The sequence below is a fragment of the Lagopus leucura genome, unplaced genomic scaffold (assembly GCF_019238085.1).
Source record: "Lagopus leucura isolate 7727_CA_CO unplaced genomic scaffold, USGS_WTPT01 35416-1_obj-0_obj, whole genome shotgun sequence".
Classification (NCBI taxonomy): domain Eukaryota; kingdom Metazoa; phylum Chordata; class Aves; order Galliformes; family Phasianidae; genus Lagopus; species Lagopus leucura.
The window spans coordinates 2463-11148 of record NW_024966355.1 but is presented as its reverse complement, the minus strand read 5'-3'; the positions used below and the strand labels follow the sequence as shown (position 1 = coordinate 11148).

The 8686-nt window shown below is 68.2% G+C and overlaps 2 protein-coding genes across 3 annotated transcripts in view; both read right to left on the bottom strand.

Annotated features, from left to right (window-relative positions):
• The window catches only part of PA2G4 (proliferation-associated 2G4), a 9055-nt gene extending 8665 nt beyond the window's left edge, over positions 1-390 (bottom strand). Inside the window, exon 1 of one of the 2 annotated variants that reach the window (XM_042893088.1) lies at positions 272-390. In XM_042893088.1, the coding sequence (XP_042749022.1) occupies positions 272-359 (88 nt within the window). In that variant the 5' untranslated portion in view covers positions 360-390. The remainder of the gene's footprint in view (positions 1-271) is intronic. The other variant, XM_042893089.1, reaches the window with a different exon arrangement.
• Positions 391-822: 432 nt separating this feature from the next.
• ERBB3 (erb-b2 receptor tyrosine kinase 3) overlaps positions 823-8686 on the bottom strand; it is a 9898-nt gene continuing 2034 nt past the window's right edge. Inside the window, exons 6-27 of the mRNA XM_042893091.1 lie at positions 8002-8143; positions 7806-7919; positions 7501-7621; positions 7359-7432; positions 7201-7291; positions 6611-6810; positions 6388-6520; positions 5951-6041; positions 5730-5884; positions 5408-5461; positions 5081-5222; positions 4723-4842; positions 4533-4631; positions 4273-4458; positions 4037-4192; positions 3716-3791; positions 3501-3647; positions 3312-3409; positions 3094-3237; positions 2806-2874; positions 2297-2561; positions 823-1977 (exon numbers count right to left, since the gene is read on the bottom strand). Of these exons, the coding sequence (XP_042749025.1) occupies positions 1436-1977; positions 2297-2561; positions 2806-2874; positions 3094-3237; positions 3312-3409; positions 3501-3647; positions 3716-3791; positions 4037-4192; positions 4273-4458; positions 4533-4631; positions 4723-4842; positions 5081-5222; positions 5408-5461; positions 5730-5884; positions 5951-6041; positions 6388-6520; positions 6611-6810; positions 7201-7291; positions 7359-7432; positions 7501-7621; positions 7806-7919; positions 8002-8143 (3219 nt within the window). The 3' untranslated portion in view covers positions 823-1435. The remainder of the gene's footprint in view (positions 1978-2296; positions 2562-2805; positions 2875-3093; positions 3238-3311; positions 3410-3500; positions 3648-3715; positions 3792-4036; positions 4193-4272; positions 4459-4532; positions 4632-4722; positions 4843-5080; positions 5223-5407; positions 5462-5729; positions 5885-5950; positions 6042-6387; positions 6521-6610; positions 6811-7200; positions 7292-7358; positions 7433-7500; positions 7622-7805; positions 7920-8001; positions 8144-8686) is intronic.

The window sequence follows — 8686 nt, the reverse complement described above, 5'->3', positions numbered from 1 at the left end:
CCGGGGCCGCGTGGCCGAGCCTTGCACTCGTTCCTACCCGTAGGAACCAGAGAGATCGGGCGGGACGGGGCAGCGCGTGGAGCACGGCCGGGCCCTGCCCTCCCCCCCTCCTCCTCCTCCTCCTCCTCCCCCCCCCCCCCCCCCCCCCCGGGGCCCCGGGGGGGGGGCGGGGCCCCCCCCCCCCCCCCCCCCCCCCCCACCGCGGCCCCGCGCGGCCCAACGCCGCCTCCCGACCCCCCCGCCCCCCTCAGCCCCGCGGCCCTGCACTCACGGTTGGCGATGTCCCCCCCCATCTTGTACTTGGTCACCACCAGGTCCTCGGCGATGGTCAGCTCGGCCGCCTCCTCCTCTCCCGACATGGTCGGACCCGGCCCCGTGCCCGCCGCCGCCGCTGCCGCCCCCCCCGCCGCCGCCGCCGCGCTGAGGAACCCGGGGAGCGCGAGCGAGAGAGCGCGAGCAGAGCAGGAGCGCGGGCTCCGCGCGGCGCACGCTGGGAAGCCGAGTCCCCTCCCCCTCGGACTACGGCTCCCAGCAGCGCGCGCGGCCCGGCCCCGCCGCGGACTCCAGCTCCCGGCAGGCGGCGCGGCTCTCGCGAGAGATAGAACCGGAAGTAGGGCCAGAAGTGGTGCGCGAGTGCGGCATGGCGGAAGTAAGGGGTGTAGCGGGCGCTGTTCGGCCTCGCGCAGGTCGCTGCCCTGGCACGGCGGCCCCCGGCTGCCCCTTCCTCTTCGCCTTTGCCCCCCTGCTCCGCCCGCAGGTCCAGCCCGTGCCCCCTTCCTCCCTCCCCCCATCACACATCAGCAGCCACAGCTTCGCAGCCCGTTCTCTTCCAGTTGTATTTATTCCACGTTTACAAACGAGAGCCGACTCCCTCCCTGGGAGCGGGGAGATGCTCGGAGCGCAGTGAAAGGGCCTCTGTGGGGCCCATGGGCGCGGCCCAGTCCCGACCCACGGAGCCCCTCGGGGGGGCCGGGTTGCCATGCGGCGTGGGCACGCAGCCCAGCCTGCAGTCGGGGCTTACCCTCAATCCACCCCCTGCAGGAAGCAAAGAAATGCAGGGCCTCCCACTCACAGCAGCTGGGAGGACCCCGACCCCACAGGTAGCCCCCTGCCAAATCCCCCATCCCAGCCCAAAAGCAGGGAGCCTGACCCCAGCCAGGGCCTGCTGCTGCAGTCCTGCATGTGGGGAGCACTATGGGGAGGGGGAACGCTGGGAATATCCCTGGGGCATGGCAGTGCAGAGGAGGGGTCCAAGCCCCCCCTCCCAATGGGGCCTGAGGGGTTCGGGATCAGCCCCACACCCAGGCAGGGCTGCCCCCCCCAATCCCACGTCTTCATGTCCCCCATGGAGCTTTGTCTCTTGCCCTCCGTCCAGCAGCAGTGGGGGGGATGATCCTTCATATCCAGTGTAAACAGCTGGGGGGGCAGGGAGTCCCTACGTCCGCTGGGCGTCCATCTTAGTGAAGAGGCGGCTGTGCCAGTAGTCGGGGTTGTCGAAGGCACAGTCCGAGGCCTCCAGGCTGCGCAGGGGCTTCATGCAGGCTGGGGGAGGTCCGGGGGGGCTGCGGCAGCCAGGGCAGGGAGGACCATGGGGGGCCAGCACCGCCTCCATCTCCTCGTAGCCCTGCTCCTCGGCTGGGGCCAGGGGGGGCTCCCCAGGCCGCATGTCAGTGTAGCCGTCGTGCCGGGGGGGGCAGCCCTCGTGCCGGGGTCCTGGCCCCCCCACCACGTTGCCCAGCGAGCGGCTCAGCCGCGGCTGCTTGTTCATGTACTCGTAGTCCTCCTCCTCCTCCCCACGGCCCGGGCAGGGCCCTGCGGGGCTGCCCAGCTCGGAGCCCACTTCCATGTATTCGTAGCCCAGTTCCTCCAGCGAGGCTGGCCGCGGTGGGGGGGCTTGCAGGGGGGCGCCAGGCTGCCGGTTCATGTACTCGTACTCCTCCTCCAGCTCCGGTACTGAGCCCCCCGTGGGCTCTGGTTCTGCGGAGTGGAGGTCAGACAGCGGCTGTGCCCCCACAGATCTACTGCAGGACTGGGGCTGAGTCCCGGGGGGCTCAGTTGTGCCGGGGAAGGGGGTTGAGGAAGGGGTTTGGGGAAGGGGCCACCCAGCCCTCCCTACAAACGCCGAAACCCCCAACCCTAACCCTGCAGAACCCCAAACTCAATTCTGGGGCTGAGACCCCCACCCCAAGGGAGCCCCCCAGTGCCCTGCAAGGAGAGACCCCCACCCACAGCCCAAACCCTGCTGGGAAGGAACCCCCCACAACCGGGAATGGGACCCCCAAGTTGGGACCCTCACCCCGTCCGGCGCAGCTGGGTGTCACGTAGCCATTGGCATCCTCCTCGCTGCCCTCTGAGCTGGGGGGCGGGGGGGGGAAGCTCTCCCTCTGGGACAGGTACGCGCTGTCCCCCCGTGAGCGCAGGCTGCGGCAGAGGCTTCCCGACAGCGACAGCCCCTCGGCCAGGTCCAGCTCTGAGGCCGTGCCCCGGCCCTCCGATGACTCCGACACCGTCCGCCCCACAGACTCCTGGCGGCTGCGGCGCGGCGGACGCGTCCCAGTGCCCTGTGGGACATAGCAGCGATTGGGGGGGGAGGGGGAAGGGCTCCATTACCTCCCCTTCAGTGCCGCCGCCTCAGAGCTCCAGCCCCACAGACCCCTGAGCCCCTGAGCCCAACCCCAACGCAATGAAATAAAAGGAACTGAAATGCAATGAATTCCACTGCAACGCCATGGAACGCGGCGCAGCCCAAACCCTTTGCTCCCCCCTCGGTGCTCCCCTTCCCCCTCCCACCCCTGCTCCAGGTACCTGGCGGCTGCTGAGGCCGGGTTGGTTCATGGGGATGTATCCAGCTGGAGGGCTCAGCAGGCTGGGACTCTGGGGGGGGGGACACGGGGGGGTTGGTACCAAGTGGGGCAGCCCATCCCACAGCGGTAATGGAACGGGGGTCCCCACCAGGGTGATGGCTTAGGGTTAGGGTCAGCTCTGCCCCCCCAGGGGGAGCCATGGGAGACACCAGACCCACACTCTGCCCATGCCCAGGATGAAGCCAGACCACAGCAGGGGCCCCAGGGTGGGGGGCAGGGGGGGGCTCACCCGAGTGCAGCTGCCCCGTGGCCGTGGGGGGCAGAGGCCGAAGGACACATCCAGCTCCTCCTCCTCCAGCTCCAGCGTCTCCATCTCATCCAGCTCTTTGTCGCTCAGGGTGGGGGGCTCAGCGGGCGGCACGGCCCCGCTCTCCTGCGGTGGGGATGGGCACGTGAGGGGCTGCGGGATCCCGGCCCAGGGGGGGCGCAGGGGGGGCTCTCACCCACCTTGATGACCAGGTAGCGGGGGGGGTCCCTCGCCATGCGGGTGAACTCGTTGGCCAGCTCCTTGAAGGTGGGGCGGATGTTCTCGTCGATCATCCAGCCTGGGAGCAACCGGAGAAGGTCATGGCAGGGTGGGGGCCAAGCTCAGCCCCTCCCCCCCCCCCCCCCCCCAAGACAGCATCCCCCACTCACATTTCACCATCACCATGTAGACGTCGATGGTGCAGATGTGGGGCTGTGGGAGCCGCTCGCCCTTCTCCAGCAGGTCGGGAACCTCTGGCAAGCGAATCCCGGCGTACGGCTCAGCCCCAAAGGTCATCATCTCCCACAGCGTCACTCCTGGGGGGCAGCAATGTGAGCGCAGGGTGGCGGGGGGACTGATGGGGGGCTGGGGGGGCTGCGCTCACCGTAGCTCCACACGTCACTCTGATGCGTGTACTTCCCGAAATGGATGCTTTCCAATGCCATCCACTTAATGGGTGTCTGAAAGGAGAGGGGGGGTTGGGGGTGTGATGGCTGGGGGGCAGGGGGAGGGGGGGAGGGGCTGGGGGATATGGGGCCGGGGGGCACAGGGACGGAGCTGGGGGTGGAGGGAACGTGCAGAGCAGGGACTCATGGCGCACGGGTACTGAGAACATCTGGATCGGAACGGCTCTATGGGATGGGATTGGGGGGGACCCACGGCACAGGGTTTGGGGACAGGGGGTCGCAGCGACGCGGGGTCCCACCTTGACCTCGTTGTAGAAGTATTTCTTGTCGTCGGGGTACAGCAGATCAGCGATGCCAAAATCGGCCACCTGTGCCTGGCTGGGCGACTTGAGCAGCACGTTGCGCGCCGCCAGGTTGCGGTGCACCATGCGGTGCTCCTCCAGGTAATACATCCCCTGCGTGCGGGGCGGGGGTCAGCGGGGGGGGGGGTCGACAGGGGGCCCTCCCACTCCCCCGGCCGCAGCCCAGCGCTCACCTTGGCCACCTGCACGCACCAGTTGAGCAGCAGCTGCGGGCTGATGCTGCCGCGGTTCTTGCGCACGTAGTCGAGCAGGGAGCCCAGCGGCAGCAGCTGCGTCACCAACTGCAGCTGTGGGCCGGGGCAGATGCCCAGCAGCCGTACGATGTAAGCGTGGTCCAGGCTGCCGATGGCCAGCATGTGCTGGGGGGGCAGGGGAAGGTCAGCATCGGGTCAGGAGAGTGGTGGGCAGCGGGGGGGCACAGCGCCGGACTTACATCAGTGACGGCATGGAAGGACTGCTGCCCGCTCCAGTCCTGGATCACCTTGATGCTCACTGGGATCTTGATGGAGTCGCCGTCCGGGATCCAGATGCCCTGCGGGGTGGGATGGGAGGGGGATGAGATGGGGGTGGGATGCGAGCGCTGCCCCGGCTCCACTGAGCCCCCGCCACCGAGCCCCCCTCACCTTGTGCACGGTGCCAAAAACGCCCGAGCCCAACACCTTCAGCCGCTTCAGCTCCGTCTCCTTGAAGATGCGAGCCAGCACCTTGTTGGCCTTCTCACTGGGGTCCAGCGGCTCCAGGCTCTGCAGGGGGAGTGGGGACAGAGATGGGGACAGAGAAAAGGAGGATGGGGAAAAACGGAGCAGAAGCCGGCAGGGATGAGGATGGATGGGGACGGATGGGGCAGCAGACACAGATGGGTGCAGGAGGGGACGGATGGAGGGGACGGATGGAGGGGACGGATGGAGGGGATGGATGGAGGGGACGGATGGAGGGGACGGATGGAGGGGGCACCCCCTGCCCGCCGGACCCCCCACTCACCTCACCCCGCTCCAGGTAGCGCCGCATCGCCCGCTTCTTCTGGATCTTCTTGCCACGCCAATAGAGCAGGGAGAGCAGGACGCAGGAGCAGGAGAGGAAGAGCCCCCCAACCACCAGCACTGCGATCACTGTGGGGGCTCTCCTGGGTGGGGGGACGGGGCTCAGCTCAGGCGCCATCCGCCCCACGCATTGCCCACGGCCGTGCCCCACAGCAGGAAGACAGCACGGCCAGGAGGGGGGCACACACGGGCAGGGAACAGCCCCAAGTGGCACAGCACAGCACAACGAAGCTGAGGGACCCCCCCAAGCCCCCTGGAGACCCCATACCTGGCACTGGGCAGCGCGTCCCCCAGACAGTCCCGCAGCAATGGCCCTGTGCACCTGGGGAGGGGGGGGAGCAGGGGGGGGTGAGCCGTGCACCACGCGCAGCCTCCCATTGCTCTGACAGCTTCCCATTCTCCTCCATTCCCCTCCGCTGCCCCCATTTCTCCCCACTGCCCCCACTTCTCCCCATTGCCCCACCACATCCCATTCTCTGCTGTTTCCCCCATTTCACCCCATTCCCCCCCGCTGCCCCCTTTTCTCCCCATTGCCCCCATTGCCCCCATTCCCCCCCATCGCCCCCACTGCCCCTGCTCCCCCCACACACCCACGGGTGCAGTTCTCATGGCAGGGCCTGCACTCCCGGCTGCTGTCTGGGTATTTGTAGATGGGGCCGCGCTCGCCCAGGATGCCTTCGGGGCAGCGCTCCACGCAGTGGGGTCCGTCACGATAGTGGGCACAGCGGGTGCAGGTGTCAGCGCCCTACAGGGCAGGGGGGGTTGAGCACCCATGGGATGCCCCTGCTGCCCCCCCCCCTCTGTGCCATACTGAGCCGTTGCAGGTGATGCCGCCCTCCACGCGCTCGCACTCCGGGTGGCACTCGAAGCATTCGGTCCCTTCGGCGAACTCCCGTGTCTCACTGTGGGACGGGGTGGGGGGCGGCGCTGAGAACCCCCCATGGGACGGCCCAGCCTTTGGGGTCTGTCCCACCCGACGCTTTTTAAGGGGTCCATCACACCCCAGTGCCACCCATGGGGTCCATCCACTCCCAAAGCCTTTTGTCGGGTCGATCCCATTCCAAATCCCCCCCCAAGGGGTCCCTCCCACCCCGATGCCCCTCATGGGCTCCACCACATCCCCGTGCTCTCCATGGACTCCATCTGATCCCATCGCCCCCCACAGGCTCCATCACACCCCGACGCCCCCTGCAGGGTCCATCGCACCCACCACCCCCACGGCCCCCACCGCCCCCCATCCCCCCTCACCCCTGGGTGAAGCTGCAGGACTCCACGCAGACCCCGCGCCGGCTGTAGTGTCGGCAGGACAGGCACTGCGCGGGGCCGGGCCCCCAGCAGCCGTCAGCAGAGCACAGCGGGTCGCACACCTTCCCCTCTTGCTCTACAGGAACGGGGGGCGGGGGAGGGGGGCTGAGCGCGCAGCCCCAGACCCCCATCGCACCCCAGCCCGCCCCCCACGCCCCTCACTCACGGCATTTGCCGCGCGGTTTGTTGTTGCGGATGTCGAGGTCGGCGCGGCGCCGGGACAGCGCTGCCCACTGCACCGTGTGCAGGTAGCACAGCCGGCGGTTCTCCGTGATGTAAACCCGACCCGCGCTCACCTCCCGCAGCGAACGCAGCCCCAGCGACGTCACGTTGTCGTTTTTCATGATGAGGAGCGAGAAACCCCGGCTGGGGGGGCAGGAGAGGTCGGGGGGAGGAACGGCAAAGGGATACGGGATGGAGAGGGACTGCGGCGGGGTGAGGGGATGGGGGGAGGCGGGGGGATGAGGTGCAAGAATGGGGCGGAGGGTGTTGTCAGCAACTGATGGAAGATGTGTGAAGGAGGGACAGAGGGGCAGCAGTGGGATGGGGGGTGCGGAAGAAGGGGGCGCACGGCTGAGGGATGTTGGGACATGGGGACAGAGGGGACTGCAGCAGGGTGTGGGATGGCAAAGGGGAGCTGGGGGACGAACGGCTGAGGGACACAGAGGGAAAACGTGGGATGAAGGAATGGGGGAAGGCCAGAGGCAGGGGGGATGAGCAGAGGAGGGACATGGGGACCAACGGGGGGGGGCTCACTTGTACAGACTGCGCCCGCCAATGGTCTCCAGGTTGGAGAAGACGCTGAAGTTGTGCATGTGCTTCGGCCAGGACTGGATGTTGAGGTACCCTGAGGGGGGTGGGGGGTCAGGGGCTGCGCGGGGGTCCCAGCCCCCAGCCCCCAGCTCCGCTCCTACCTGTGATCTCCCGCACCGTGCGGAACACATTCAGCTTCTCAGGGTCCAGCGCTGAGATGTTGCGCCAGGGGTCCCTGCAGGCCGTGGCCGTCAGTAGGTGGGGGGGATGGGGACCACAAAGCCCCCCCTGCCCCCAGCTCACCCCTCCAGGCCGGTGATGAGGAAGTCCAGGTTGCCCAGGATCTTGGTGCAGTTCACAAAGCTGTCGATGTTGCTGGAATCCACCGTTTGGTAATGGCTGCCGGCGCCGGTGCCCTCACAGGCTGCGTTGGGGGGGGGGCACACATGAGGGCGGCGCATCCCACCCCCCCCCCCCCTGCCCCAATCCGCCCGGGGGGGGGGGGGGGGGGGGGGGGGGGGGCCCCAGGGGGGGGGGGGCCCCCCCCCCCCCCCCCCCCCCCCCCCCCCCCCCCCCCCCCCCCCCCCCAGCCCCACATTTCCCCACACCTTTGGGGCACAGCCCGGCGCACGGCTCGCACATTTTCAGCCCATTCTTCTCCACTTCCATCTTGCTGCTGGGGCAGGCGCGCACGCACGAGCTCTGATCCACCACGAAGTTATCTGCGGCGGGAGGTGGGGGCTCCCTCAGACCCCCCCTCAGGCCCCCCCCCCCCCCCCCCCCCCCACCCCCCACCCTGCTCACGGGGGCAGCTCCGCACGCAGACGCTGCCATATTGGTACTTGGTGTCGGGGTTGGGCTCCAGCTGGAAGGTCAGCTTGTTGTAGATGAGCGGCTGAGGGCACAGAGGGACGCAGGCACCGCTGTCATTGAAGTGTCGGCACGCCTGGGGGGCAACGGGGCATTGGGTGGGCGGACGGACAGAGGGACGAGGGGGAAATGGGGAGGGAGGGAGAGAGGGATGGATGGAATGGAACAGAAGGACAAAGGGACAGACAGACAGGGAGACGGGCAGAGGGATGGATAGAATGGATAGAAGGAAGAACAAAGGGATGCGTGGACAGAGGGACAGAAGGATGGACAGAAAAAAGGTCAAGGGGACAGACAGACGGACAGATGAATGGGCAGAGGGACAGAAGGATGGAGGAATAGGCAAAGGGATGGAGGGACAGAAGGACAGACAGAAGGAAGGACAAAGGGACAGGCAGACAGATGGACAGAGGGATGGGGAGACAGAAGGATGGACAGAGCGGGCAGGAGGAAGGACAGAGACAGACAGGTAGATGGACAGAGGGACGGACAGAGGGACGGACAGACACTGCCCAGCCCACACAGCGTCCACCCTCAGCGCACAGGTGGGAGCCCTCCCCACAGATGGACAGAAGGACGGACACACAGACAGACCCCCCCCCCCCCCCCCCCCCCCCCC